General features: G+C 42.0%; 1 protein-coding gene across 2 annotated transcripts; it reads right to left on the bottom strand.

Moving 5' to 3' along the window:
* Window positions 1-4624: 4624 nt before the first annotated feature.
* Window positions 4625-19448, bottom strand: NOPCHAP1 (NOP protein chaperone 1). 2 transcript variants are annotated; one of them, XM_081309990.1, is made up of 5 exons: window positions 19284-19448; window positions 17483-17569; window positions 12458-12594; window positions 10653-10898; window positions 4625-4976 (listed from the first exon to the last, which is right to left on the bottom strand). In XM_081309990.1, the coding sequence occupies exons 1-4, from the start codon at window positions 19402-19404 to the stop codon at window positions 10677-10679; spliced, it is 567 nt and encodes a 188-aa protein (XP_081166116.1). In that variant the 5' UTR covers window positions 19405-19448; the 3' UTR covers window positions 4625-4976; window positions 10653-10676. The 2 variants fall into 2 exon arrangements, with proteins under 2 accessions (XP_081166116.1, XP_081166115.1); XM_081309989.1 differs by lacking the exon at window positions 4625-4976 and having other exon boundaries at window positions 8886-10898.
* Window positions 19449-27803: the final 8355 nt, after the last annotated feature.

Here is a 27803-nt window from a genome sequence, read left to right as displayed (position 1 = left end):
CAAGAAACGGCAGCCACCATGGCCCACAATGTACTCACATAATTTCCCATTTCAGTCAAAAGTTGTCGCGTTATGACCTAACGGGTCAAGAGGGGACCTCCTGAATCACAGAAGTCTCCAGAAGATGACCAAGCAATTAACTTCTATTAATCCTCCTTCTGAATTACAATTTCAGTGAACATGCCTATCTCTTAGGCTTTGAAGAAGCCATTACTTATTACTTAGGAGACTAGACGAAGGAAATGTAAGGCATCCATAAACAGCAACAAAAACAGAGGCAGAAACACTTTCAAAGGGAAGGATACCCGTTTGATGCTGCCATGATCAACAGAGCAACTGTGGCCTGTAGGTATTTTAAATTATACTAGAGTCCATTTGCCATCAGAAATTCTGTCAGAATGAACATTGGGCCCAAAATTACAGTGCAAATTTGAATAAAATGACAAAGGCATTATGATAAGCAACCACTTTTATTGTCTGTTTCCTTTGCTGAGACAGGGACTCCCGAAGTTGTCCAGACTGGCCTTGAACTCCAGATCCTCTTGCCTCTGCCTCCTGAGTAGCCAGGATTACAAGCATGCACCACCACACCTGAAAAGTGACCACTTCTCTATGAAGTGTTTTAACCGATTTCATGTGATTTGGAGTATCACTTTTTCAAATTATTTTAATAACAGAATGGTAGACAAAAATATACCTATTCTTCTGAACAGATTTTATTTTCTAATTAGCATTAATCTCAGTAGCAGTGTTATTGATCCCAAGCTTCTCTGAGAATCTGATAAAGCTAGATCCCTCTGTCCCACTTCTACCCTCAAATTCACGTGCACACACATCATTCTGCAAGTATCTTCAAGGGATTCACAGATCTCCCAGAGGCTACAAATGGGCCCCAGATTAAGAGCTTCTGTCTTCGTAACAAGTTCTATAAAGTTCTTATGAGCTTGAGTTTCTATATCTGAGTGCTTATCATAGTCACAGGCTCCAATAAAATTAGCAAATGAATTTAAATTAAACACAATGATCTACAGTGAGTTAGGAGGCTTAATTAACACATTGGGTAATTAAATCATCATTGTTCCTTCACATCACCAATTATCTGGATAAGCCAGAGGATAAAGCTATGATCTGATTAACTCCTGAACTTCGAGGGTGGACACCAAGCCCTTCTATTTTCCTCTGACCCCCGTCCTCAGGTCTTTGTGAAGGCGGCTCCCTTGGCTAACTCCCTTCTAGGCCTTTCCTCCCCGCTGCCCGGCTCGCTAGGCTCCCACTTAAACTCAGCATTCATCACCTGGTACCAGAGGTGTGTGCCTGCCCACTAGATGTGCGGCATCCCAGGGTTGGCATTCTGTCACCTGCCAAGGGCCTGCTGTGTGTCTGACATCATGCCAAGCACCCTGGAGACCTCTCTTAACCATCGCACTATCTGAAGAAATAAACTGAGGTGCTCTTCTCACGACCTCCACCATCACCAACTGCCACCCTCTCACACCCAGACCATTGTAAAAGTCTCCCAGCGGCTCCTCCTAAAGCTTAAGTCGGATGGTGTTGCCCCTCTGCCCGCGTTTTGCTTACAATAACTTAGTCCAGCGTATTCATCATGGCCCGTCCACCTCGATTCTGGCCAGTTCCCACCCATCGCTGTCCGTTTCCCTCTTGTTCCGGTCTGCCCTGATGTTCCTCAAACACAATAAACATGCTTCCATCTCGGGGCCTTTGGACTTCCTGTTCCCTTCTCCCATCTAACAGACGTCTTTCTGGGCAGGAACCCTGATTTGTAGCATTTGCAGGCATCTTTAGGGCGGATTTCAAGCTACCAATCGGACTTCTCTGAACATGGAGTCGGGAAGAGATCCACTTGGTCAACAACTGAGCGTGGGCACCAGCAGAGCATCACCTCTTCCTCCAACCCTCCCACACAGCCTCATGGCTCCCTGACTTCTTTCAGGTCTCTCCTCAAATATCGTCCTATTCCGGACACATTCCCAGACTACTCTTCCTTAAATAGCACATTGCCGCAGTCTTGGCTGGGCACAGAATCACGAGCCACCACACAGCTTTGTAGATTCAAACAGCAATTCTTTATTCCCGAACTCACACCGGCCTCCACACACGTTCTGGGGCAATCCCAGTTCTGCTGCCACCCAATTCACCTACTCCACGAGGCTTATTTCCCAAAAATGCTCTCTGAATCTCACGAGAGTTCAACAGGAGCTTAGGCAGCAGGAACGCCCTAATTCCAGCAGCAATAATCCTCAACATCGAACTTCCCTAAAATCCAAGGTCTTAAACTGGGAACGCCTTAAACTTGTCTTAAACCGGGAACGCCCTAAACCCAAGGATTGGGATACTTCCTCAAACTGCAGGATACACCCTAATCCTGGATCCACCCTCGTCCTTGGGCAGGGTCACCTAACATACAATGTCAACAGCGAAATTAACATGGGGTACGCTGGCAAGGAAATTTCCTACTTGGTAATGGCCCTCAGCAGCACATGACTTTCCACTCATACCTTCTTTATTCTAACGCTGTGTTTTCATAGTACTTATCGCTGTCTGGCATGTATTTACCATTGATATGTTCCCATTAGAGTATAAGCTTTGTGTTTTGTTCCATACTGTTTCTCCTAATATGTAGGAGACGCTCAATAAATATTTGCTTTCAAATGGAGAAGTTAGTAATCTGCCCAAATCACACAGCTATTGAGTGTTCCAGCAACGAGGCTGGTGGTCTTAATGAAGCTGAGATAATTTTTATTCCCGATGCCTAAATCAGGACCTGGGTAGGAAATAGTTGGTACACACTAAGCATTTCTCAATTAAAAAAATAAAAATTAAAAAAAGCACAATGGCTATTGTCTGCCCCAGCCCAGGGTAAGGAACCAAACTTGGTTTTCCTCACTTGCTCTCCAAGAAAACAAAGCAAAGAGAAACCTGGGCTAGAAGGAAGCTATGAAAGGTGGTGGACAGACATCAGACATGATGGGTGGGTTATTTTACAACTTCTGTATGAATAATGCCTAAGTGGATTTTTTTTAGTGGTTAAATAACATAAAAAAATATGTAAAACAGGAAGGTAAGAACCATCTCTTCATACAGCAATAAACAACAGGTGATATTTGACACTGTCCCAAACTTTTGCAATGAACAAGTTTTTTTTGTTGTTTGTTTTTTTGTACTTGTAGCTGGACAGAATGCTTTTATTTTATTTTTATGTGGTGCCGAGGATTGAACCCAGTGCCTTACACATGCAAGGCAAGTGCTCTGCCACTGAGCTACAGCCCCAGCCCATGAACAGGTTTTTTAAACTGTATTTAGTATAAATTGAACATAATTTTGTTACTTGCTTTTAAAATTAACAATATATCATAAGCATCTATGCCAATAAATACACTTCTGTCTATTTTGATGGCTTTAACTCAGCTTCTTTGCCATTCTTGGACATTTAGATTCGCTTTTTTGCTATTTTAAATGTCACACTAAATCTTACATAAAAAGCTGTGACCAAAGTCATACTTATTTAATTGCTATAAATTCCAAAAGTGGAATTCCTGAGTCAAACAACGCAGTGATCTATCTATAATCTGTTTCCCCAAATCTCTGTCCACTGGGGAGTTTTCTTATAGCATCCTAACACCTCACCCTTACTGAGCACTGTTCTAGGAATGCAATGTGTATCAACTCATTAATCTCTTCCAGTATCATATTAAGGAGATCCCATTATCTTTACTTTACAACAGATGGAGAACTGAAATAAGTGGCTGGGCTGGGACTTGATTCAGACAGCTTCAGACTGTGTGTGGGGCCCGATGCCTAGAGCACCCGTGGTGGCCAGGCCGCTGACTCCTCACTGACCTGGTGTTGTGAGGCCTTAGCAATGTGCTTAGCATCTCTAGGCCAGTTTTCTCATCTGTCAAGTGGATAGAAACATGACCTTTCATAAGGAGATAGTCATTTTCTTTTTTAACAATAAAGAAATTTGGGCTGGGGATGTGGCTCAAGCGGTAGCACGCTCGCCTGGCATGCGTGCGGCCTGGGTTCGATCCTCAGCACCACATACCAACAAAGATGTTGTGTCCACCGAGAACTAAAAAATAAAAAAAATAAAGAAAGAAATTTACTCCAGCACAAAAGAAGTCTGAGTAGAGTAGTACACAGGGTTGATGGATGCAGAAGCTTAGTGATGGCCTCTGCTTCTCTGCTGTCCCTGCTGGTTCTACCCTCCAGAGCTGGCTCTGTGCATGGCAGCGAGACAAGAGCTCCAGGAAACAGATCCCTCATAACACAACTTTTAGAAGAAAGAAATTGTCTAAGTGCTTCCTTTTCAGGATTGAGACATACCTTCTTCCCAAAAGTCTGACAGCCTTTCCTTACTCCTTGCCAGGAAGATTCACATCACACTCACCCCAAACCAGTAATGGCCCAGTGTGCTCCATGACTGCATGATGGGGAATCCAAAGAGCACAACATTAAACTTATGGGAAAAGAATTACATACATATATGTATATTGTCTTTTTTCTTTGAGATTATGAATCAGGACTGTGAACACATGTTTAAGCTGAATTACTTTATTTACGTAAAGAAAAGGAAAAAAAATCTTTTAATGTACACTTACTGTATATTCCAAACAAGTGAAAGGCACTTGCTAGGCAGAGGGAAATACATGAATTCTTACCACACTAGTGGACACAATAACACACAATACTTTGCAACATAGCTTCTTCTTTTTTTTTTTTTTTTAATTAAGTACCATATTTTATACACAATTAAAATATCACTGCTTGGGATATTCATTTAGAATGAAAATGTCACATCCAAGACCATTCAGCCTAATTTCCTGATTTATGGTTGTCAGGGAACCTCTGAAAGGCAGTAGGTGCTTCACAAGTGGGAAGAGAAAGTTTCATCCACCTTTGTAGGAAGAGAACTATTGGAATGGCTGCCATCGTCTCCTATCAGAGCAAGCTGCAGGCTGGACAAACCAAAGTATAAGAGATTTACTTTCCACAGACTGACTTCCACAGAATGAAGTCAACAAACATGAAACACAAGCTTCAAAGAATTTTTACTTCTGTGTGAGTAGTGTTGACTCTTAAAATGGAAACACGAGCAACAGTGCCAAGTACAGAACTGGCTCAGTAATGCCAGCTCCACAGTCTGCCAGTCTGACAGGTAAAGAACGTCTTGGGGCTGAGATGGAGACTACTGGTGGAGCACTTTTCTGGCATACACAAGGCCCCTGGGTTCAATCCCCAGTACTAGAACAAAAACAAAACAAAACAAAAAATACTTGATTTTATTTGCACATCTTGTGATTAACAAGTTGAACTCTTTTTCTGTGAATTACTTGTGTCCTATCATCTTCTCACTACAGAAATTTTATTTTATCCCCCTAATTTGTAATAGCCCATTATACATTTATAACACTCATTCTTTGTCACATGTACAAATACTTTCCCCAGAGACTGGGGTTGTGGCTCAGGGGTATAGCACTTGCCTGGCATGTGTGAGGCACTAGGCTGGATCCTCAGCACAATAAATAAATAAATAAACAAACAAACAAACAAATAAATAAATATCCATCAGCAACTAATAAAATATTTTTTAAAAAATACTTTCCCTGGTTTATCCTTGCCTTTGAAATTTCTTTGGAATTCACTAGGTTTTAATATTTATTTGTATGAATTTTCTGTTCTCATTTGTAAATCCAGCTTTGAGATTATGCTCTAAAAACAAAAAAACCTTTCCAATTATATTATTAAATATGACCATGCTGTGGTATTCACCCTTATAGGTTTTCTTACATTTAAATATTTAATCCATATATAATTGATCTTGGCACATGAAGCTAGAATCAAACCTTTTTTTCAACAGTGTATCCTGACAATCTTTATGAATAATTCATCCATTTTATACTTAACTGAAATAACATCCTTACCGTGTACATTTTTGTGTTTTCTTTTTTTCTCCAGCATTTCATAAGAATGTCTAGAGGACGTATTTAGTTGCCACCCTTCGCTGAACAGGAAGCACAGTTGTGTCACCCGTCAGCCAGAGCAGGAGAGGAGTGTGAGGATTTTACATACGAGACTTACTTTCACACTGACTAGTCTCTTCCCTGGCCACTCAGTCTACTTCTCTTAGGATATTTCAGTGTGAAGTTACACCTTCACACTGCCCTACCCAGAACAGTCTACCAGCGCTCACAATGTCCTGCACACCGTCCACTGACGCACTTGTTGACAGTGCCTACTGTGTACCACCTACTATGCTAAGTAGTAAAGCTGACGGATACTCTTCACACCATGACATGACTTCCAAGGGGGATGCACTGGAAGTACTTAATAATTCAGTTTTTTGTCTGGTATTGTTTCCTACTAAGTAGGAACTTTTAGGGGCAACCATCTGTGCTTGTAGGGAAAGATGATACTTGAAGGGACTGCTGAGTCCCTTCAAGTTGTTACTTAGTTTCAGATAAGACCCCCAGGGAACAAAACACAAGGAACTGGTTTAAACTAGCCAAAGCCCCTCAGTCCCTCCACTACCTGACACAGAGTAAACTTTGCTCATTATAATGTCCCTACAATGCTGTGTGTTTTCCTCCTCAGTGGCATTCAGGCCACTTTGATAATACAAAGCATGCTCTCAAACTGAGGATGCTCAGGAATGTGCCGCCTCTACAGGTGAGTACAATATTTCTAGTATGGGTTTTTATAAGTCTCCCTGACAAAATCCTCTTGCCACTGGAGTTCAGGGAGACACGACTTTAGGATTCATTCCTGCTGCTCTCTTTTCTTAACAAAAGTAAACCTCTTCCCACTTTTTATCCCCTGGTTGTGTTACTGGCTTTGCACTCACCAAGGGGCAAACCGCTGTGTTCAGTTACAGAACCACAAAGTACTGTATGACCTTTCCAGCAGAGACACTTGTTTCCAGACCTTCATACATGTGGTGAGGCACAGCTGGTTCCAAATTCGAACAGGAAAGACAAGAAGTAATCTTGAGGATTATCTACTGAGTATTTATAAGACGCACTGGGCCCTTGAGAATAGGACAGAAAAGGAATCAAAGAGAACCTGAAAACTCTAATGAAAAAGTCCCATTACCTCTACAGACTCAGAGACCAACCGTAAATTCTCGGTCTCTTTCCTGAGAAAAGTCGGGTTCACCCCAGATGAGATCCCCAAAAGTTTAATAAGATCAAGAATGAATTTGTAAACCCAGCTACTGAGGCTGAGGCAGGAGTGGCAAATTCAAGGCCAGCCTCAGAGTTAGTACAGACATTACCAAGGCCACAGGAAGAGGGAGGGAAAAAGGGTTGGATCAAGAGGAGGGCCTCCACTCTCCCTGCCTCGAGGTGCAAGACAGAAAAGGAGGGGTCACACAACAAACAGGCCTCCAAGGAACAGAGGAGAGGAAACTAGGTGGGGGACCAGAAGAAATGGGTAAAGAGACAGAAATGGAGGAGTTGGAGTGTGATTCAATCCATTTTTCTATAGGCATTTATGGGGTAAGCCTGACATCTGCCTGGCACTGACTCTACAGAGAAGAGGGTGGGCACCACCCAAGCAGGGTTATGGGAAGTGGCAATTTAAAGGGGCCACACACGGGCTCTCCAATGCACGCTTTCTCCAGCAGGGGGCTCCTCTGTGGTGAGCTTGGAAATCGCTGCCTTCGGCCATGCCCAGCTCCAGGGGAGCACACGGGAGGGGCAGGGGGAGCCTGCTCTGGGATCTATTCCTGACAGGGAGAGGCAGAATGTCCTTAATGCCCCTCTGGGGTCATTTATATGTTACGGTTTGGATGTGAGGTGTCCCCCCAAAGCTCACATGTGAGACAGTTCAAGAAGATTCGAGAAATGATGGGCTGTGAGTCTCCACCCAATCAGTGAATCAACCCCCTGGATTACCTGAGGGGTCTGAAGCGGCGCGCGTGGCCCCGGGGTGTATCTGTATCTGGCGAGTGGAGGCTCCGCTGACTGATGGCCCTGTGAGCCGCTTTCCTCTGTCACACTCCTCGGCCAGGATGTCCTGCCTCACCTCGGCACCAGGAATGGAGCTGGCCTGCCGTGGACTAGCACCTCTGAAACCCTGAGCCCCAAATACACCTTTGCTCCTCTACAGCTGTTCTGGTGGGGTCCTTTCATCACAGTAGCAAAAACTGACTAAATGACATGCTACTCACCCGCCACTCCCAGGTCCCAGGTCCCGCCCCACTCAGCGGGCACAGCCGGGGAGCCCTGGATCGGGAGCGCCATGGAGCGTGAGGGAGCAAGGGGGAGCCCTGATCAGGTCCACCACCTCGGAGGCGCAGCCTCACGAGAAGGTGGAGAGAGGCAGGACAGAGGGCAGAGCCCTGGAGGAAGCCACCAGCCTGGTAGGGGCAGGCAGGGGCAGGCAGGGGCAGGCCGGCAGGATGGCCATCACACAGGGCGGGAGAGCAGGCAAAAGCATGTGTGGGGGAACAGGCTGGCGGGCCAGGAGCTCTGCTCCACAGCAGTCACATGGGAGTGTGCAGGAGGGAGGAGCAGGAGGGCGAGTATGTGGTCACAGGACACCTTTGACAGAGAGTGAAGAACAAAAGAGGACTTCACCCTGAAGTGAAAGGACTGACTGTCTAAAGTGGTTAAAGGATAAGGGAACAATCAGGCTGAAGCAGTCTCAGAGGTCATGGGTTAAAACACAGGGACAGGGCAGGCTTCACCTCGTGTGGCACAACGACCATCAACGCCACGAACCCACAGGACAATTCATTCAAAGGGCACCTAGAGAGGCAGAAAGGAGGTGGGCCCTTGTCCTTCCTGGGACTCACTCTGCTCGTGTGGCTCCCGGCTGTGGGAAAAGGAGCCCCTGCCCTACAGGAGCTTCGCAAGGCCTAGACCCTGGTAATGGGAACAGATCTGGGCAGCCTCCCTTTGAGGTCAGCGTACTCAGACACCATGCGTCCAGGGGTGACAGCCCTGATCTCAGCCACCATTTGTTTTTACCACGACCCCACCTGGAGACACTATTCCCTAAGCCAGGCAATCCCTGACTGGCACTGTGTGGGAGCAAGGAAAGGCCACCTCCCTCCTTTGCCCACTGATCAACGAGGTCTTCCGGGACAGTATTAAGTAAAATACTGAAAAGTCTGAGATAAAGACTGGGGATGGGCACTGCAGAGCCAAGATTCCTGAGCAAGGCACAGAGGCGGCAGTCAGTGGCCACTAGTCAGGACCGACCTTGGGAGACCTTGAGGGGGATGCCCAGCTTGGTCACCAACCCAAGGGACCCTTGGAGAGAGACATCTGCTCATGTGAAGACCCTGTACTCACTCCCTTCTTTCTACAGGTAGCAAACCTGATGTCAGCTCCCTCTGACTCTCTAGTGGGCAGTACCTTCAACAACTAGATTTGACCCAAGTCACTTGAGGAAAAAAAAGGCTTGTCTTTTTTTGTCCCACGGCCTCAATGTGAGTTGGGAGAGGGACAATGATGGCCACTCAGCAGCAGCATCAACTGTAACACCAGGGTGACCTACAGAAAACCTGGGTTGTTTTATCCATGAGGTAATTTAAAATAGAAACAAACTGACAATTTGTATTTTTACTTTAAAATAAATCTGTTATTTCTAGAAACCCATACTGAAGAAAGATGTCAATCATCTCATACATAAAGTTAAGCTTTCCAAACACCAAATCTATTTAGTACAAGATAAAATCTCAGTGTAGCATTGGAAAATGCAGAAATGTTATATATCACAAATCTTCAAGGGCCAGCTTTGGTCTCTCTGAGAAACAAAACACACCAGATGTCACATATGCTAAATTAAATAAGCAAGAGGCCACTATCCTGAGGTTGTCTCCAGTACTCTGAGATCTTATGTAATGAGTACATTACCTCAGCCCAGAAATAAACTGAAATCTAATTTAGGAGGAGGGCTTTCAACAAATAACAGTTTCAGCCAAACAAACAGCTGAGCTTTAGAACTTGTCCAAATAATGCAAAAGCCTCACTGTAGCAAATCAAGTTATTTCTGCGCTCTATTTCCACGTCTGCCCTCACTACAGAACAGAGCTTTTTGAATCCCTTTCCATTTTCAGTACTTCTCAACTCATGCATTGTTCTTTGCTCAAATAAACCATTAAATTTATCTAAAAAATTTCCTTTTATTTTATTTGGGGAGGGTATTGGGGATTGAACCCAGGGGCTTTACCACTGAACTACATCCTCAGCCCTTTTTATTTATTTATTTATTTATTTATTGAGACAGGGTCTCACAGAATTTCTTAGGGCCTCGATCAGTTGCTGAGGCTGGCTTTGAACCCGTGATCCTCCTGCCTCAGACTCTCGTCAGTGGGATTACTGGTGTGTACCATCAAGCCCAGCAAAAGTTTTCCTTTTAAACATGTCCAAATGAGAAAAATGCCTCACTGTCACAAATCAAGTCATTTCTGTTATTTCGTGTCAGCCATCACTAGACTGGAGTTCTCTGAACCTCTTCCTTTTCGTTTTGAAAGCTACCCCATTCATGAACTGTTCTTTGCACAAATAAACCATTAACTTGGTCTAAAGTTTTTCTTTCAACACATAAGAACACTATCAGCTTCAGAAATGTAAAACAGCCAGTGAACCACATTCTTTTTCACAGAATTAGCACATATACACCACCTGTTTCTTTTCAGATCAATTTCTTCACTGTTTCTTTTTTTTACTTGCGGGACTGTCCAACACCTCAATCTTGCCTTTTCCACCTTCTGAATTAGGAAGCTTAATGTTATCTATGGTAACTTCAGACGAGATGCTGCCATCTTCATCCTCAGATTCTGAACTGTCCTCTGAACTCTCTTGTGAACTCTCCTCTGAACTGTCCATTTCTTTTGAATCTGAGTGATCCATCTCAAATAAGGCCACATCCTGCAAAACATATCAGGTGAGAAATCTATTTCATAAAAAATCTATAAAACCTTGTTAAAAAAATATGCACAAAGGGTAAGAAATGTTTTTTAATAGAACATGGCATTATCATGTTTTCAGTTGCCAAGATCCACCAGAATGATGACTGACATTAAGGTCTAAAAGGTCTCCTATAGCCTTACTCTACATATCCTGGACACATTCAACATCCCTTCATTTAAATATTAACATGAACCAGGTATCCCACTAGATTCCAGAGATTCAACAACACAAAATCAAAACAAAACCCATGCCTTCATTTTTCAGCAGAGACCAGCAAATTATAACCTGAAGGCCAAACCCTACCTGCTACCCACTTTTGCTCAGCTTATAAACTAAGAATGGCCCACAGAGCCCAAAGTATTTACCCATCTGACCTCTTACAGAAAATGTTTACTGACCCCCGTTCTAGAGGGGAAAGAAAGGAAACAAACAAATACATATAAAGCAGAGTGCAGGGTAGTGAAAACAGAGAAAGATAAGATAGGACAAGATCCAGGGAAGTTCTCCTGATGAGGTGACAATTGAGAAGAGACGAGTCAAGATGCAGAAATGTAGACACACACATTGTAGGTGAGAAAGTCACGCAGGAGAAGCCTTGGAGCAATGACACTGGAGCCAGAGCACAGCAGACAAGGGGCTGTGAAGAAGGTAAGGTCAGAGAGAGTGAGCTGGAGGGCTGGATCACGGAGCCCTGGGAAGGATTTCCATTATTAGGAACACTACGGGGAAGGCCTCAGGGACTAAATTGTGTGCCACACACTGTGAGCCACACACTGTGAGAAGAACAGACCCCAGGGAGAACAGAGCAGAAGCAGGAAGCCCTGTTAGGAAATTACTGCAGTGGTTCAGGAGAAACCACAATTACCTGGATGGAGAGAGGCAGCCGTGGAGGCTACCCAGAGTGCTTGGAGGGGGATCTATTCTGAAGCAGTCCTGAATCTGAACAGGATTCGCTGATGAATGGATGCTATTAACCGTGCTGCCCGCTCTGTTCAGACACTAGTGTTACAAAGGGAATTCCAGGTGGCCACGGAATGAGTACAAATGGGGCAATTTCACTGGAAGCTTATGGGATTGATCATTTCTTACAAGCACATCATTTATTTCCACACACTCTATGAATCAATTATAATTGCCTCTTTTGGGAAAAAAATCAAATCAGTTAGGACAAATTAATGCTTCAAGTTAACAAATATAATATTTGGCCTGAAAAAGCCCACCAGTGACTCCACATGACTAAATCCCTAAGCTCCACCCACAGAAGCAGAGACAGGAGGATGGTGAGTTCAGAGCCAGCCTCAGCAAAAGCAAGACGCTAAACAACTCAGTGAGAGCCTGTCTCTAAATAAAATACAAAATAGGGCTGGGGATGTGGCTCAGTGGCCAAGTGTCCCTGAGTTCAATCCCCGGTTCCTGCTCCCCCAAAAAAGATTCAGTGGGCAAGTTCTCACTCTGACTTTTAGGTGACAAGGCACATGCTGATTTCACTGTATGAAATGAAGGCAAAGCACACTTACCATCTGTATCACTTTCCCGAGAGTCCCATCGAGACTCTCGATATTGAAGCGACCAGGTGGAGCAGCAGCCATTTCTTTCCGTAGTTTCTCATTTGCCTGGGCCATCTGGGGGAGAAAGTTCTGAACTTGGTCTAACACTACGGAGAGAGAAAATGGCATAGCAACATTCATGTTAGTAAATTCAAAATCCAGGATTCTCTGTAAATTCATCTGCATTGAATAGTAATAATAATAAATCATTCAATGTTTCCATGTTAAAAAATCTCTGTTCACTTCTGAATTATTTTTCCCCCAGTACTAGGAATTGAACCCAGAGACTCACATATGCTAGGCAAGCACTTTACCACTGAGGTATTACATCCCCAGCTGTTTTTTCAATTTTATTTTATTTTTTTAAATATTTTTTTAATTGTAGATGGATATAATATCTTTATTTTGTTTATTTAGTTTGTTTTATGTGGTGCTGGGGATAAAACCCAGTGCCTCACGCTTACAAGGAGGCAAGCACTCTACCACTGAGCCACAACCCCAGCCCTAAATCTTATTTTGAGACAAAGTCTAAGTTGCCCCAGCTAGCAATGATCTTATGATCCTCTTCACACCAAGCCACTGAAAGCAACAAAACTACACAATTCAGCAACTAATTATTTCTTTAAAAAGAAAAATTGTTTTGCATTACTGGGATTGAACAGGGCATTCCACATGCTAGGTAAGCACTCTACCATTGAGCTCTAACCCCAGCCCTTATATTATTATTTTGAGACAGGGTCTTGCTAACTTGCTGGTCTCAAACTTGCAACCCTCCTACCTCAGTCTCCTGAGTAGCTGGGATTACAGGTGTGCACCACTATGCTTGGCTCAAATGTTTTATTTCTATTCCTCACACAACCCAGCACTACTAACTCCTGAAAGGATGGCATTCTAAAGTACCTGAGTAAGGAGACAATGCCATAACAGTTAAGTATGCCAGGTTCTGAGGCTTACGATGAGACTGTCGTGGTAACTGACTTATTCCAGCTCCGCCTCCTAACTTACCTTAAGCAAGTAAGCAATGACTGTCAATGCCTGCCAATATCCGCTCCCCTTTTTCTGGTCTTCCCTTTAAGCCTGTGTTACTGTCAGTCACGCATCTCTCCTCCTACACATGCCTACAATTCCACACCTGGGCCACTGTTTGTTTGGTGGCACACAGAGATGCAGCACTCTAGTTGGGCTAATACCTCATCAGACTGTGGTTGTCTGAACTGTCAAGAAACATTCTGAGTGACTGATTCAGGGAGCAGCTGAACAAAAGGCTCAACCTTCCAACAGAGCAGGCAACTTGCCACAGAGAAGATTGAGCCTACTCTAGATCCAGGCCAACACCTACCAAAGCAGAGCTTAAAGATACAGAGCCATAGGCCCCTCAGGACACGGAGTCCCAGGATCCAGATATGCTTGAAATTGCTGCCCCTGGGTTCTTTTACCCCAATAATATAAGCCAACATAATTTCTTTCTTTTCTTTAGACAATGTGAGCCGTGTTTCCCTCATCTGCAATCAAGAGCGCTAACTGGGGGCTGGGGCTGGGGCTGAGAGGTAGAGCACTTGCCCAACATGCATGGGGCACTGGATTAGATCCCCGGCACCACGTTAAAAAAAAAAAAAAAAAAAAAAAAAAAACCTAGATAAATAAAATAAAGCTATTGGGCTGTGGTTGTGGCTCAGTGGTAGAGTGCTTGCCTGGCATGCAGATGGCACTGGGTTCAGTCCTTGGTACCACATAAAAATGAATAAATAAAATAAAGGTATGAAAATGTTGTATCTGTTTAAAAAAGAGTGCTAACCAATAAATATGATTTTACCACTCAACACCTGAGCGTGCTCCTCTGATAGAGGTGTGATAACTGCCAGGCACTCTGCTAAATACAGAGGAGTCAACAAACAAGGGGTATTTAATGTCTTTGTATCTCAAAAGAGGCCTAGCAAAACTATCCTCATAACGGACTCTCAAAACTCATCAAGCCACTACTCGGGCTATATGACAGATGACTAAAATATCTAGCAGACAGAAGAAGAGACTATGTACACACACACAGCCTGGTACATCCTGAATACTGAATAACTGTTAGTTTTCCTCCCCTTTCAGATACAATCAAGGTATTTCCGTGTCTAAACATTCAAATATATTATCACAGGCAAGATCTTCTTCTATTTTTGGTTGTTTGGTACTGGAGATTGAACCCAGAGGCACTTTAGCTCTGAGCGATAACACCAGCCCTTTTTATTTTCTGAGACAGGGTCTAAGTTGCTTAGGACCTCACTAAGTAGCTAAGGCTGGCCTCAAACTTGCAATCCTCCTGCCTCAGCCTCTAGAGTTGCTGGGACTGCTTGTGTATGCTCTCACACCCAGCTCTGCTTTCGTTTTTAACTAACGAATCAAGTGGAGCAAAATAAATACCAACATATTCAGCCTGAATCATTCTCAGAAGCCAAATATTTCTGCCATATGCATGCCTGTAATCTCACCTACTGGAGAAGGGGAGGCACGAGGATGCAAGTTCTAGGCAAGACAGGGCAACTCAGTGAGCCCCATCTCCCCCCCCCAAAAAAAAAAGAAAAGAAAGAAAAAAGGGCCAAGGTTATAATTCAGTAGCAGAGTAGTTGCCCACCACATGGGAGACTCAGGGTTCAATACCCAGGACTTAAAAAAAAAAATAAAATAAAATAAAATAAACAAATGAACAAATAAATACATAAAAATTTTAAATGGGCTAGGGACATAGCTCATAGGTAGAGCACCCCCATAGCATGTGTAAGGCCCTGGGTTCAATCATCAGTTACACACACACACAATTTCCAAACATATAAATAATCATAATGACACTAATGACAATAAGAATGTTAAAATAGTTACCATAAATATACTGCATACACTCAACAAAGCAAACAAAGCACAATGAGGAAACCAATAAAAGATAAAAGGACTCAAATTGAACGTGTGGAGAAGGAAACTATAATATCTGATTCAGGATTAACAGATTAGACAATAACGAAGATTAGTGAACTTGAATGTACAGCAACAGAAATTATCCAAAATAAAACAAAAAGTAAGACTAAAAAAAATAAAAGGTATTAAAGAACAAAGGGGCAACTTCAATTGGCAAAAATGTGTATTTCTCGAGGAAAGGCAAGAGAGGAAGAGGGGCAGAGAAAAACATTGAAAGGAAAAAGTGAAAATTTCCCCAAAAATGATAAAAACCATAACCCCACGGATCCAATAAGGCCAATGAATCTCCACACTCCAGAATCACAAGAAAAACCATAGCGCACATCATCAAGTGGATGAAAACCAATGGTAAGGAAAATCTTAAAAGCAGCCAGAGAAGTCGGGCACAGTGACACATGCTGGTAATCCCAGCAACTTGGGAGGCTGAGGCAGGACAATTTCAAGTTCAAGGTCAACCTCAGCAATTTAGGGAGACCCTAAGCAACTCAAGGAGACCTTGTCTCAAAATAAAACATAAAAAAGGGCTAGGATGTGACTCAGTGGTAGAGTACACCTGGGTTCAATCCCCAGTATTGCCAAAAAAAAATTTTAAAAATTTTTTTAAAGCATAAAAACAATAAAACAAAGGCTAGCAAAGTCATCACCAGCACACCTCCACTATAAAAAATGGTGTTTTATCAATAAGGTAGTATATTTTAAATGGACTGAAGATTTTAACCAATAGTTCACCAAAAACATTTAAACAGTAACACATGAAAAGATGCTTGCTGAGTGTGGTGGTACACATCTGTAATCCCAGATATTCAAAAGGCTGAGGCAGGAGGACTGCAATTCAAGGCCAGTCTCAGTAACTTGGCAAGATCCTGTCTCAAAATTAAAAAAAAAAAAACAAAAAAAAACCCACAAACCAATACCATTACACACACAATAGAATAGACTACACTCAATGTTGGTGAGGATATGCAGCAACTAACTAAACCCTCTTACCTTGCTTTCAGGAATGCAAAATGATAGATGAATTTAAGCAAACAATTGGACAATTTCACTTCTAAGTATGCACCTTCCCAAAATGAAAACCTACGTCTACACAAAATTTGAACAAAAAGCTACCATATAGTCATTTTAGCTACTATAGATTCAGTGCACGGAATGGTTCAGTTTTTGGAGTATTCATGATTTCTTAATTTATAGATGCAATAACCTCCTGCATCATTTACATTGTTTTCATTAAATATTTGACATCTGAATTAACAGACATTTACTATTATATAGGAGCCATTTGAAAAGTGAGTGCTGAACAAACTTATAAATGTGCAGTATAATAATATAGAATCATTAATAAACAGAACTGGCTTGGTTATGTCATACTATAAGCAACATTTACCATTTAAGTACCTGTGTCCAATTGAGGGATGTCATGGGGCTTTCTTAAAAAAAAAATAACATGGAGATTAACCATAATTTTTTTTAATTTTTTTTGCAGCACCAGCAATTTCTCCCATGGTAGACAAGCATCCTACCGTTAAGCTAACCACTGCTGTTGTTTTTTTAAAAAATTTAAACAGGGTTTTGCTAATATATCCAAGGTGGGCTCTAACTTGCAATCCTCCTGCCTTGGCCTCCCAGGTATCAGGCATGTGACATGGTACCAGTAACAATTAGTTTTTGTTGGTTTCTTTTTTGAGTGTAGGTCTTCCTATGCTGCCCAGGTTGGTTTCCTGGACTCAAGTGATCCCTGGGCCTCAGCCTCCAAGTGCCAGGATTGTGGGAGCAGATCAGCACACCCCACTAACAACAATAATTGTTTTTGGCTTCCAAAAATTCATACCTCAAGTAGCTTTACAGGAAAATCAGCTTAAGGCAGGGGAACGATACAAGAAATTCTATCCTTGTATACTGATTTTACAATAGGACTTATTCTACTGGACTTTGTGGCTTGATGTCTGCCTTATGAAGACAGAGACAGCCCCATCAAATAACATCTTCATTAGACAAACTTTGGCATTCTTAGCACAAGACAGGGAATGAGGTACTTACACGGGCTCCTCTCTATCCGAACTGTCTGAAGAGTGGAGGCCTTTCTGGAGTTAGGCTTGGAATTGATGAGTAACCTGTCCCATATACCTGAAAACACATAGAAACTGATTAACTATAGTATAATAAAAATAACAGGGACTGAGGTTTAGGGGTATAGCTCAGTGAAAGAGTGCTTGCCTAGCATATTCAAGGCCCTGGGTTCAATCTGTTGCACTGTAAAAAAGAGGCACTCGGAGTTTCAGTACATTTTGACTGTGTGTGTATATCCTTTCTTAAGCCTGTCTCCTTCATCACTATTATTACACCTATGAGTAATAAATGCACATTGAACTCCATTTTTCTAGGTCAGAAATGCATCAGTGCACAAATGCGAGCCTGCAATGATAGAGGAAGCAGCACCCGTATAATATTAGTTGAGTAAAGCCAGAAATAGTTTCTAAGTCTGTAAAATCAGTCAACTTGGAGCATTTGTTTCTTCATTTGTAAAATATGCTTATCTGGTTACTTCTTCAGAGATGACCAAGCTAGGCAAAGCAGCTCTTCAGGGAAATTTTGTTTCCCGTTCCACCTTTTGAGCTTTCTCACCCACTATTCCTCCAGTCAACCTAACTTTCTAGCCCATGAGAGCTCTGAGAACAGAACTTTTAAAACTCAAGGCTTTGACACTATTTCTTTTTCTCTATTATTTTTGTTCTTTTCTTTTTCTTGTGATACCGGGGACTGAACCCAGGGGTGCTCTACCACTGAGCTACATCCCCAATCCTTTTTATTTTGAGACAGGATCTTGCTAATTTGCTCAGGCTGACCCTGAACTTGCAATCTTCCTGCCTCAGCCTCCCCAGCTACTGGATTTACCCACCATTTCTAATACCTGGAAAATCTATTAACTCTCTGGTACAAAAATCCTGTTAATCCTCAAAGCAGAGTTAAAGAAATGCCCACTGAATATTTACTACTTAAGGACTAGTCATTGGATTAGAGTTAAAAGCAGAGCTGCACCCAGACTACTTGAAATCACATCACAGGTTTGCTACTTTCCAGCCACAATCCCTTCAGATGTATTCTTTAATGATCTGTTTTTTTTATCTGTATGCCCACCATGCCTCAACTTGCTCACCTATAAAACGGAGAAAACAAGAGAACCTTCTGCTCAGTTTCATGCAGTATTAAATTTGTTCAGTACTAAACTCTGAGGCATAGCAAGCACTACACGAGCTTTGGCTATCACTGTCATTACAGCTCCTTCTCATGCTCTGGATTCTCATCTTTTCTCCAAGCTAGAAGAAAATCTTTTCTTCTACCTACTAAGGCCCTTTTATGCATTCTCCTCCTGCTCACAGAAATTCTACTGGTGCTACCACCTCTATTCTCGAAACGTGAACGCCGAGGTTTGAAGAGGGTAAATAAGTCTCCTAGAAGTCCCACTGTGGAACAGGGTTCGAAGCCATCCTTTAATTCTGTTAGTGTCTGAAATTCTGTGCACGTCTCCCTCCAAGAGCGCGGCGCTGGGGGAGCTCTGTGCGCGCAGGAGGAGGAGCGCAGTGTTCAGCTGAATGATCACCATCTTCCCGACCAGCAAGTGCATGGACCCAGACCGCCATACCCGACGCCCTCGCTCCGATTTGCGCCCCAGCTTGACGGCACCCGAGGAGCCCCGCCACCGCGCTCCGCAACGTGGACGCACACCGTCTAGCGGAACAGAACCGTCCGCGCCAGCCCCAGCCCCGCCGCGGCCTCGCACGGTCCCTGGGGCTCCTCCGCCGCACGTGCGCGCCCCACGCCGCCGCCACCGGCCCCTCACCTCCTCGGCCATCGCTCCCCGCTGTCAGCAGCTCGCTGGACACGGAGGCCCCCGAGCAGTTCCGGGTGGACGACGAACAGCTTGAGCTGGGGCTGGCGCTAAGCTCACCGTGGACCTCCATGCTTTCCCAGCCGGCCTGCAGGAAAGAGCCCGGATGCAGGAAAGAGACACAGCCGAGGGGGCGGAGCCACGGCTGCGATTGGATTAAACCAAGTTGTGGGCGGGGATAGGGCGGGGCGAGGGGCGGCCAGGGGAGCGTGACACCTAGCGCAAGGAGGAGGTTCCCTCTTTGGGAAAAGCAAGGTTGATGCTGATTGAGGTACTGTCGTCGTCATTAGAGCTGTCAACGCTCTATTTATTTAAACAAATTCGAACATTAAGAGCATAGCATGAAGCTGCCCTCCTCTGCACTTTTTTTCTTAAATTTGTTTTTAAAATTGTGGAAAACACGTAGCAAAATTTACCATTTTAAGCATTGTAAGTGTATTGTTCAGCGCACTACTGTTCAGTAGTGTGCACATTATTGACGTTGCTGTACAAGGGATCTCTAGTACATTTTCTTTTTTTTTTTACGTTGTATACAAAGTATATTCACATCAATTTGTGTCTTCATACATGTACCTTGGATAATAATGTCCATCACATTCCACCATCATTTCTAACCCCATATCCCCTCCCTTTCCCTCCCACCCCTCTGCCCTATCTAGAGTTCATATATTCCTCCCATACACCTCTCCCTCCCCCACTATGAATCAGCCTCCTTATATCAGTCAGCATTTGGTTTTTTGGGATTGGCTAACTTCACTTAGCATTATCTTCTCTAACTCCACCCATTTACCTGCAAATGCCATGATTTTATTCTCTTTTATTGCTAAGTAATATTCCAGTGTGTATATGCCACATTTTTTTAATCCATTCATCTATTGAAGGGCATCTAGATTGGTTCCACAGTTTAGCTATTGTGAATTGTGTTGCTATAAACATTGATGTGGCTGTGTCCCTGTAGTATGCTGTTTTTAAATCCTTTGGGTATAGACCAAGGAGGGGGATAGCTGGGTCAAATGGTGGTTCCATTCCCAATTTTCCAAGAAATTTCCATACTGCTTATTAAACCCCTATCTCTCACCATGCACAAAACTCAATTCAAAATGGACCAGAGACCCTGCATATAATAGAAGAAAAAATAGGCCCTAATCTCCATCATGTGTGATTAGGCCCCAACTTCCTTTGGCACAAGAATTAACATCAGGAATCAATAAATGGTATGGACTCAAACTAAAAAGTTTCTTCTCAGCAAAAGAAACAATCTGTGAGGTGAATAGAGAGCCTACATTTTGGGAGCAAATCTTTACTCCTCACACATTAGATAGAGCACTAATCTCTAAGGTTTATAAAGAACTCAAAAGCTGAACACCAAAAAAATAAATAAATAAATAATAACCCAATCAATAAATGGGCCAAGGACCTGAACAGACATTTCTCAGAAGATGATATACAGTCAATCAACAAATATATGAAAAAATGTTCATCATTGCTAGCAATTAGAGAAATGCAAATCAAAACTACTCTAAGATTTCATCTCACTCCAATCAGAATGGCAGCTATTATGAAGATAAACAACAATAAGTGTTGGCGAAGATGTGGGGGGGAAAGGTACACTCATACACTGCTGGTGGGACTGCAAATTGGTACAGCCAATATGGAAAGCAGTATGGAGATTTCTAGTACATTTTCAATTTGCAAAATTGGAACTGTGGCCAGGTTCGGTGGCACACATCTATAATCAGAGTTACTCGGGAGGCTAGCCAAAAGGATCTCAAAGTTCCAGGCCAGCCTTAGCAACTTAGAAAGATCCTGTCTCAAAATAAAAAGTAAAAATATCTAGGGCTGGAGGGTAGCTCAGTGATAGAGATACCCCTGAGTTCCATCTCTAAGTAGCAGAAAACACCCTACAGCTCTGGGTGGTAGAATGGCAGCTTAGTATCCAGGAGGCCCTGGATTCCATCCTCAGCACCAAAAAGTACATAAAAAATATCTCTATACCTATTGAAGAATGTCACTCCATTGTCTCCTCTCCCAGTGGCTGGGAAACAACATTCTGCTGTTTTTATGAGTTTGATTACTTCATATAAGCAGAATCATATAGTATTTCTTCTGTTTTGGTTTGGGGTGTGTGTGTGTGTGTGTGTGTGTGTGTGTGTGTGTGTGTGTGACTAGTTTATTTCACTTAAAATAATGCCCTGAAGGTTTTTCCATGTTGTAGAATAGGACAGGATTCCCTCTTTTTGAAAGCTGAATTATATGCCATTTCTTTGCCCATTCCTCCCTCAATAAACATTTGAGTTCCTCCAGCCTCTTGGATATTATGAACAATGCTGAAATGGACAAGGGTGTGCAAATATCCCTTCAAGATCCTACTTTTCAGTTCTTCTGGATATCTACCCAGAGGTGAGACTAGTGGATAATATGGTAATTCTACTGTTAGCTTTCTGAGGAACTTCCACACTCTGTTCTTGACACCATCCTACATTCCCACCAATGGTGTGCAAGGTATGAACAGAAGACCGTGCCCTGTTCTGAGTCACTCCATGATGTATAGAACAGCCGTTTTCAGACTGTGCCTAATCTTGGGCCACTCTATTTTTTAAAGCAGTGGTGTGCTGGGAGTTACTCCATTTTAAGTCCTGAGGTGGAATGATTCTGCACCTTGCTTGTACCAGTAAACAACCACCATCTGCCTTGCATAACCCAAGGCCCAAACTGGTGAATAAATTAACCATGCTAACAAAAATGGCCACCTGTGAACTTATAGAATTAATCAGAAGGTCAGGATTATTTAGCTTTTTATGTTGCAGCATAGGAGTTCTTTATATATTCTAAATATTAGCCCTTTATAAGATATAGTCATTGCGAGTATTTTCTACCATTCTGTAGGTTGCTCTTTTTCTCTGCTGATTATTATTTTGTTGTTGCTGTTGCTTGTGGGGGTTGGAACTGGGAATTGAACCCAAAGGAGCTTAATCACTGAACCACATCCCTAGCCATTTTTATTTTTATTTTGAGACAGGGTCTCCCTCAGTTGCTCATGTTAGATGCGGAGCAGGCTGAACCAATATTAGCTGCAGGACACTCGACCTGGACACTCGACCCCGCTCTGTCTGGTTCCTTATCGCTTGTTTGCCTCAAGTCTGAACACTCAACCCCACTCAAGTCTAAACTCAGCCCCCACCTGTCTGATGCAACGGAAACCCATATCCAACCCCCTGCCTGGTCTGCCTGAAGACAGAAGATGACACCCTTAGCAACTACTGGGTGACCCAATCACTATACACCAACAAGACAGCTTGCAGACCAGAGACTCCATTAGATTTGGGCTATAAAAACTCTCCCCTCTATCTCTCTCTCTCTCTTTCTTCTCTCTGCTTCCACTCTCTTGCGCTCTTCCCACACACACACACACACACACACTTTCTTCTCTCTCTCTCTCTCTCTCTCTCTCTCTCTCTCTCTCTTTCTCTCTCTCTCTCTCTCTCCTCCTCCTCCTCTTTCTCACCGCTGCAATAAAGATCTCTTGGTCGCTCCGAGTGTTGTGGTCACTTTCCTTTCAGCTCAGGACCTCACTAAGTTGCTGAGGCTGTCTTTGAATTTGTGATCCTCTTGCCTCGGACTCTCAAGTATCTGGTATTTCAGGTGTGCACCACCATGCCTTACTCTGTTGATTGCTTTTTGAGGTTTTTTTTATTAGCCGCTTGTAGTATTCCCAAACCCCTCTATTATGAGGTTCAGAGCAGAAGTAGAAATCTTGGACCAACCTTTCTGCATATTTCTGACAGAACATGAGCGCTTCAATAAGTCAGAGCTGGGTTAAATCCTGTCTCAGATCACTCATGTAATAGCTGTGACTTTGGGCACATCATTCTTTGAGACTTCATTTCCTCCTCTGCAAAAGCAGGATAATAATACTTCATATAATTTTCCTAAGGATTCAAAAAGTAGAGGCGTAAAACATATGTAACAACACTACTATCTGCATTATTGTTATTATGGTAATTATAATTTAGCACACATATAGTAACCAAGTTATAAAACACAGGGAACAAAGAATTATGGGAGAAATGATAGTAGGCACTGAGGAGGAAACACTAAATAATGCATTTTAAATTTTTATTTTATTGTCTTCCTACTTCCTAGTTAAAGATCCTTCTGAGAAAGTATAGTATTTTTTTTTTCTTTGTATTCTCATCACTGTAGCTTGGAATAAGTTTGATAAATGAATGAACAATGAGAAAGAAGATGAACACATGAATAATTTTTAGAAATATTTTTAGTTGTAGGTGGACACAATACCTTTATTTTATTTATTTTTATGTGGTGCTGGGGATCAAACACAGTGCCTCACATGTGCTAGGCAACCGTTCTAACACTGAGCCACAACCCCAGCCCACACATGAATACTTTTATTAGAAGTGTTTCATTGGGCTGGGATGCGGCTCACGCGGTAGCGCGCTCTCCTGGCATGTGCGGGGCGCTGGGTTCGATCCTCAGCACCACATAAAAATAAAATAAAGATGTTGTGTTCACCAAAAACTAAAAAATAAATATTAAAAAAAATTCTCATTCTCTCTCTCTCTCTCTCTCTCTCTTAAAAAAAAAAAAAAAAAAAGTGTTTCATTGATTGACTGATCACCTCCCTAAACCAGGATTTGATCTACTTTTTTAAACCTACTTCCTAGTCAGAGATCCTTCTGAGAAAGTATAGTATCTTTGTATTCTCATCACTGTAGCTTGGAATAGACAGTTAATGATTGATCCAAGTTTAATGAATGAATGAACAATGAGAAAGAAAATGAACATATGAACTCTCTCTGTGCTTTTAAAAAGCACAACAAAACAAAACCTGGATTCAGGTATTTGAAAATGTCCTCAGATCTCTTATGTGAATTATTGACTAAACTCTGAAGCATCCTCTGGAGTTACAACACTATAAACCTCATGAGATGAGGCTGGCGTTGTAGCTCAGTGGTAAAGCGCTTGCCTAGCACATGTGAGGCCCTGGGTTTGATCCTCAGCCCCACATAAAGATAAATAAATAAAATAAAGGTATTGTATCCATCTACAACTACAAAAAATTATTTAAAAAAAAAACTCATGAGACATTGCTGGTTTGTAAGAATAACTTAGGAATTAAGAGATTCAGATCTTGCCAAGAATAGAAGACAAGCTGATAGATTTAGTCTCCCTCCTAAAAAAAATGATATTATTAGCCAGAAAAGCCATTTTATAAAATATGAAGATAAATATAAAACATAGTTTTCTTACTTTTTAATCTCTTTAAGAGGCAAATGGATGCTTAAAGCACAAAATATGTGAGATTTAAAACAAATATAGAAGCAAACTTTATGAAAATATAGCACAGAAGATGTAGGTGGTCCATGAAAATATACTATTTTAAGGATCTTGTTATTGATGTGAAGTGTTTTATTAGTGTTTAAAAGTAGGCAGTGATAAGTTAAAACTTTATAAATACTAGAGCAAATATAAGAAAATTTAAAAGTAAATATCTACTCGGCTAATGGCAAAGATGAAATGGAGCCATAAAATATATTGAATGAATCTAAAAGAAATCAGTATAAAAGATAAAGAGTAATGAGGAACAGATGGAACAAACAGATAATAAATAATCACCATAGGAGATGTAAACTATCCCCATATCAGTAATTGCATTAGATTGTTATGGGCCAGGCTATATGGGCAAGGACCAAACAGACAGACTCCATTTGCCCTCAGACTCATGCAAGGAATGCTCCTCCCATGGGAACACCCCGCCTCTGTGCCCATCAACAGTTGCTTAGCTTAGCATGTTGGACAACACAAAATGGCAATTCTTATACAATATAAAAATGTTCTCTTTTCAGTTCCCATTTTTCTTGGACAATGTACCCTGTCAGAGATTGATTGTGTAGATGTTAGTAACCATTCTTTAACTTGTACTCAACTAGGGACGTTTTGGCCCACTCTCTGTGTATGATTTTAGATCTCATGACGTTTGTTTATGGTTTTGAGTCAGAGCAACAGCCACTTATGATTAATATGGTTTGAGAACATAAAAGGTGTACTCAAACCCTGGGAGGAGGTCAAAGAGTGTAGACTTGCAGCCTGCCCCTTGGCCCACCAGCTGGTGGATTCCAACCAGCTGGTGAATAAAGGTTCTTTCTCCTGCTTTAAGATTGACTGAGTGATTTATTACAATCTTGCCTTAAGGAGATGTAAATTGGTGTCTTCCTCCCTTTGGGCTGCTACACTAACATGCTACAGACTGGGTAGCTTTTAAATGACAGAAACTTATTTCTCATAGTTCTGGAGGCTAGAAGTTCCAGATCAGGCTGCTGGGAGATTCAGTGTCTGATGAGGGCTTCAGAGAGAATTAGAAGTTGCTTTTGAACTTGCAATCCTCCTGCCTCAGCCTCTGAGTCACTGGGATCACAGGTGTGCACCACCTGACTCTTCACTTGGGCCTGCAGATGCCCAGTGTGTAACTCAAAGCAGGATGAAGCTTGGCATCTCTGCCTTCATTTTGTACCTGTCTTCTTTATTACCTTAAACTTTGGCTCTGCGGGTAGGCATCTTAATCACATAAGGGGCATATTACAAGGTTTATTAGCCCTAAATTTACCTAACTTATCTTGTCCCCTTCACAACTAAGGATACCAAAATAAGAGTAACTACGGTATTTTCAAGATTTGCAGGGATAATCAACTGTCCTGTTCAAGACCCCTGAAATGACACCTGGAAGTCTCCAGTTGTTGCCTCACCCCTTCCAGGAATGGTGACATCTTGCAGGCAGATCACACCAAGGTAAGACTGCCCTCCTTGAGCAGGAGCAATCTTCTAATGGGAACAGAATTGCCCTTTTCCGGGATTGCAGATCTGAAAGATAAAGATCCTGAGCAGCCAATGGAGATTGCCCCTCTCAAATGGCAAGGACTTCCAGAGTGGTCTTGCAGAACCAGAATTGAGATAATGATCAACCAGACCACTTTGGTCAGAACTGCTTAATTATGTACACTTCTCACCTTCTACCCCAATTTTTCCTCTTTTCAACCCAAAGCTCAGTACACTGAATACAGGACTGAGATGCTTGATTTCACTTGCCTTCCCAGTGTAGCTATTTGATTAATATATTGATATATTATATTGATTCATATGCTTCTATATAATATATAGCATCCATGTATTATGTAGATTAACAGGCTTTTCACTCTTATTTTTTCCATTTTCTGGGGGGAGAAGTGGCCAAACCTGATTTGTTGGAACCTCCAGAATCTGGCCTCTAGCCTAGGCACAAATACTCAGACCACAGTAATTGGCTAAAGTCTTAAAAGGCAGAGAATGTCAGACTAGATAAAATAAGCCAGGCCAGGTGGTGCACACCTGTAATCCCAGTGGCTGAGGCAGGAGGATCACGAGTTCAAAGTCAGCCTCAGCAACTTATCGAGGCCCTAAGCAATTCAGTAAAACCCTGTCTCTAAATAAAATATAAAAACAGGCTGGGGATGTGGCTCAATGGTTAGGCACCCCTGGGTTCAATCCCCAGTAGCAAAAAAAAAACCCACCCAACTGCATGTTGTCTGCAGGAAATTCACTTTAATTATTAAAAACTTAAAAGTAAAGCAAAGATTCAACAATTCAAATACTAAAATGAATAAAGCTCGAGGATCCCGTATTATGATCAAGCAAAATAGAGTTCAAAACAAAGACTATTACCCAAGGATAAAGAGGGTCTTTCCATAATGGCAAAAGTATAATAATTCATCATGATGATATAAAAATAATAATTGTATATGCATCTAATGACAGAATTTTAAAATATCAGAAGCAAAAACTAATAGAATCAAGAGGAGAATATTATCTTTAGAGATATCAACAGTTTCCTCTACGAGTAATTGATAGAACAAATAAACAAAACCAGTAAGCATAAAGAAGACTTAATATAAAACCCACTTAGCCCAATTGACATAGGCACACAGACCCCGAAAACAGCAGAATACACATTGTTTTAACTGTTCATTGCAGTCAATAATGTAGATCATTTACAAGGCCATAAATCAAAAAAAAATCAAAAGGATTGAAATGATACAAAATTAGTTCTCTGACATCAATAAAAGTAGACTAGAAATCAATAACAGAAACATACCTTTAAAATCTCCAGTATTTGGAAATTGAACAACTAAGTTCTAAATAGCTCATGAGGTCAAATAAAAAAAATACAAGGGAAATTAAGAAGAGTTCAAATATAGTTAAAATGAAAACAGAAAATATGAAAAATTATGTGATAAAAACGAAAGCAGTGCAAACAGGAAATTTTATACCAGTAAAAGCTTGTGCTTAAGAGGAAACAAAATTTCAAAAATTTATCTAAGTTTTTGCATTAACTGAAGAAAGGAGCAAATGGCCAGGTGCAGTGGCACAAGCCTAGAATCCCAGCTGCTCAGGAAGCTGACACAAGAGGTTTTCAAGTTT

The sequence above is a fragment of the Spermophilus citellus genome, assembly GCF_964194105.1.
Source record: "Spermophilus citellus genome assembly, chromosome: 10".
Taxonomy (NCBI): Eukaryota; Metazoa; Chordata; class Mammalia; order Rodentia; family Sciuridae; genus Spermophilus; species Spermophilus citellus.
The sequence above is the reverse complement of the archived record's forward strand: the minus strand, read 5'-3'. Positions and strand labels throughout refer to the sequence as shown.

What these genes read in the sequence shown, in the direction of transcription:
- NOPCHAP1 (XM_081309990.1), bottom strand. Translation starts at nt 19,404, where the DNA reads ATGGAGGTCCACGGTGAGCTTAGCGCCAGCCCCAGCTCAAGCTGTTCG. An exon ending in GGGGAGCGATGGCCGAGGAG is followed by an intron (nt 17,570 to 19,283) that starts GTGAGGGGCCGG and finishes ATGTGTTTTCAG; the next exon opens with GTATATGGGACAGGTTACTC. An exon ending in TCGGATAGAGAGGAGCCCGT is followed by an intron (nt 12,595 to 17,482) that starts GTAAGTACCTCA and finishes CTCTCTCCGTAG; the next exon opens with TGTTAGACCAAGTTCAGAAC.